Here is a 3,434-nt window from a genome sequence, read left to right on the forward strand (position 1 = left end):
TTTGAAGACGACAAATGTCATGTTCACATGTCCTGGGTGCGTCTTCTGCAAATGGCATAGTGGCCTCGTTTGTAAGTCGCGGGTGACCGCAGCATTCGCATAGCTGAAATATCCGTCTGGCCGTCGCCTTTGCGCCTGAGCCACTCTAACCATATCTTAAGCATCTTCTGACGCTTCATTCTTATCTCCAACGTAATATCAAGTATCTCATCGATGCTGATGACTTAGCTTCGATCTAGGTCCCATGGCAGCCCGCCCCGTCTCGTCGGATGACATAGTTTGTCTGATGTTCACATCCACGTCGACAGGGAACTCCAGTCGCCGCTCTCCACTATTTCAACTTCTTTCACAGCGTCTTCGACAGGATTAAACACCGTCTGATAGTTTCTCGTTCACAGTTCCTAGGTTGGATCACCTTTGACCACGTCGCGCCGTACATCATTATCCTGCGATTGTACAACCTGCTCAAACGGCAAAGCCGCGTGCCCACCGCGTACTCATCCAACCTGAAATTTTCCGCGCAGCTCTGCCTTGACGTCGCTGCGGCACCTCATGGTCCATACGCTTCCATCTCTGGCGGCGCATCACGTACTCGTTCAATTCAAACTTCCTCATCACTCAACTCTGGCGTAGCATCGCTGCGGCGCCCCGTGATGCTTACAGTCGGACAGGCTGCACGCGCTTGTCGCGTCCGTCTCTGGTCGGTACTGTGTCCGAGTTTTCGGATATCCTCGAACGTTATTGTGCGCCTTATCACGTCCTCGGGACTGGGTTCAGCGTAAACGAGACCAGGCTATTTCCGTAATTCTCTTTGACACTACTCATAAGCCAACCTTATGTTTGGTAGGGCGGACGCATCTAACTTACGACACTCAAAATATCGTTCGTAACGCTGGTGGTCACGACGAGAAGTGACTCCGGAATAATGCTGCCGAGGTCCCATGCTCCACATCGCCTCGCTCGATCCCGGCGAAGTTTGCGCCGCATTCGAGCCGAGTGAGCTCCAAGTCGAGGGCTCAACGACGAACACCGCAACATCTCTGGGGCAAGGATAAGGCTCCTCAGCGCAATGCTGGACGAGGGTAGAACCTGCGTCCCGTCAGGTGTGGCAAAGACCAGATCAATACTAATGTCGTCAAGCACCCGAGCATTGTCGTCGAGTATCTCACCTCGCTGTCCGCTAGGCCAGTGGCCCACACTACCTTGGCGGCCGCAACGCTGGCGACGCGGACGACTTTGCGACCACAAAGAAGCTAGACAAGGGCAAGCATGTCACCTAGCTCGCGATCCTCTACTTGCTGTCCAGCATTCAGCTCTGTATGCACGAGCTGTCCTAGGCCGAGGTCGCGCCAGGTTCTCTCATGTTTGAGCGGACGGGGAACCTGTCACCCCTTGCCGGGTTACTTAGAGGCTCCTCCGTCATCTCGAACAACGGTTTCTTCGCGAATAAGATGTGAACGGAGATGGGACGCACATACAACTTGAAGGTCTTCGCCCTGCTCTCGTTGCTCATCGCGAAGATCCGGCCGATACACGACACAGTCCCAAGTTTTGTACAACTCTTACTCTTGGTTATTCTACATATTGGCGTGGGCGATATAGAATGGCAGTTTAAACATTCGACTTAGTAGTGTTGGTACTCTAACAGTAACAGAGATCCCCTCGCTTCTCTCTAGCCAGGGGCGCCATCACAACATGCCTGGTTTTTGCAAGCAGCACCCTTGTAAAGTAGCATGCGGCAGGTTCGTATTCGCACCCTAGCGGAGGGGCAATAGCGTCTTGGACAGCTAATGACATTCGCGAGCCTGGCCCCGATGTTTCCGCCCTTATCTCTTCAGGTCGCTTCGTCTGAGCACCCCCTATGAGGACAGCCATAATATGTGTGATATAATCGCTCCCCCCTGTCAGCATGGCTTGCAGAGTATATCATCGTGCTGTCCCTTTACGCCGCGGTGAGCGATGCGAAGTACCCGGGGTCATGAGCTTCGGGAAGGCGCTAATCAACCCCGCCATCAGTGCGGCCTCCCCGCCGACCACAACCTGGTTTTCGACATCCAGCGGCCAAACATCGCTATACGGGCCTTTGGACCTTAGCAACGTCTCACCTGGGTTCTTGCCGTTTGCCTCTCTAGCTCTACCCGACACTTCGTTAGCCGCAGGCGAGCAAAATCCCCAGGATGAGTTAAGAAATAGCACCCATGTCGCACAACAACACCTGGCGAGGATACAGGGCCTGGTGCGCAGCGTGCTCTCGGACATGTGTGTATCACCTTTTGCTCAAGGCTGTGCCCGTATTAGCTCATGCGTGCACGTCAGCGAACATGCGTATCGGCTGAGGAGGGTCCCACCTTCTCCAGCGTATCTTCTTTCTTATTTGAAAACTATCCCACAGAAGAATCCCCTGTACAATCTATGATGTTGCCAGTAGGTCTATACTTAATCTTCTTGCCGGGACTCAGCGATATGGCGCGCTCTTCGAGGGAAAGATTTCTCGAGAAGGGTCTGGGCGTACTGGCTCTGGAAGAACGTGCACAAAGCGTACTGAGTAGACAGTTTCTAGCAGAAGGAAACCTCGAAAATTGTGCTCTGTGCCGCCACTGCGACGTACCTGACAACATGGAGTACATTCACATTGACTGTGGTGGCCCCTGCCAATCCATATTCTTAGTCTTAACCCGCGAGGTCTAGGAACGCACTGGCTACCTCTGGCATCTAATAACAATCAACTAATCTACGGCCGCGGCCTGGTTGAGATTAAAACCCCTCGTATTATGATGCCAGACGCACTTGAGCTTCGCGCGTGTAGTGGTTCGTGGTAGTAGACGTCCTTGTTCCATAGTCAGCTGCTGTTTCATGATGTATTGTACGCGTAATTCGCGAGATATTACACTGGAGGATGGACACGTGGAAGTACAGGTACAAAGCACAACATAGCAATACAATTTCTAACCACGAAGATGAATAGATAGTACGATCATTACTCAGAGGATACCCATCTCCTTAGCCTCAGCCCACTCCTTCGGGTACAGCTTCTTCGCAGCCGCCGGGAATAGCGTCAGCCAGGCGTAACCGCCGCGTACCAGCGGGTCCGAAACGCTTAGCAGCTTCACAAGCTTGGGATTCGGAGGAACATCGTACTTGGTAGCGTCACCGAGTGAGAACTTCGGCAGAGGCACCACAGGCTTCTCGAGTCGAGTGGAGAGCGCGTATGGAATGGTGTAGCTATGCGAGCGTAGGGTTAGTTAAGCGGGAACGCTGAGTAGGCGGGGTACACTGACCGATCCGTGTCAATCCCCAGGGTGTTCACGCGATGCGTCGCCGCGACAAACTTCCCGCCAGACAGCTTCATCAGCTGCAGACCTGTAAACAAGCCCTTCGTCAGATACTCGCATCTTCTGTAAGAAGTGGGTTATTTACCAATGTTGCAGACGACA

At 53.1% G+C, this 3,434-nt stretch overlaps 1 protein-coding gene across 1 annotated transcript; it reads right to left on the reverse strand.

The window, feature by feature from the left end:
* Window positions 1–2,981: 2,981 nt before the first annotated feature.
* On the reverse strand, window positions 2,982–3,392 carry PHACADRAFT_197466 (uncharacterized protein; the record flags this gene model as incomplete). The annotated part of the gene is made up of 3 exons (XM_007397682.1): window positions 2,982–3,222; window positions 3,279–3,328; window positions 3,387–3,392. The coding sequence occupies 3 exons, from the start codon at window positions 3,390–3,392 to the stop codon at window positions 2,982–2,984; spliced, it is 297 nt and encodes a 98-aa protein (XP_007397744.1).
* Between the last annotated feature and the right edge of the window lie 42 nt (window positions 3,393–3,434).

Source organism: Phanerochaete carnosa (assembly GCF_000300595.1).
Source record: "Phanerochaete carnosa HHB-10118-sp unplaced genomic scaffold PHACAscaffold_7, whole genome shotgun sequence".
NCBI classification, from domain to species: Eukaryota; Fungi; Basidiomycota; class Agaricomycetes; order Polyporales; family Phanerochaetaceae; genus Phanerochaete; species Phanerochaete carnosa.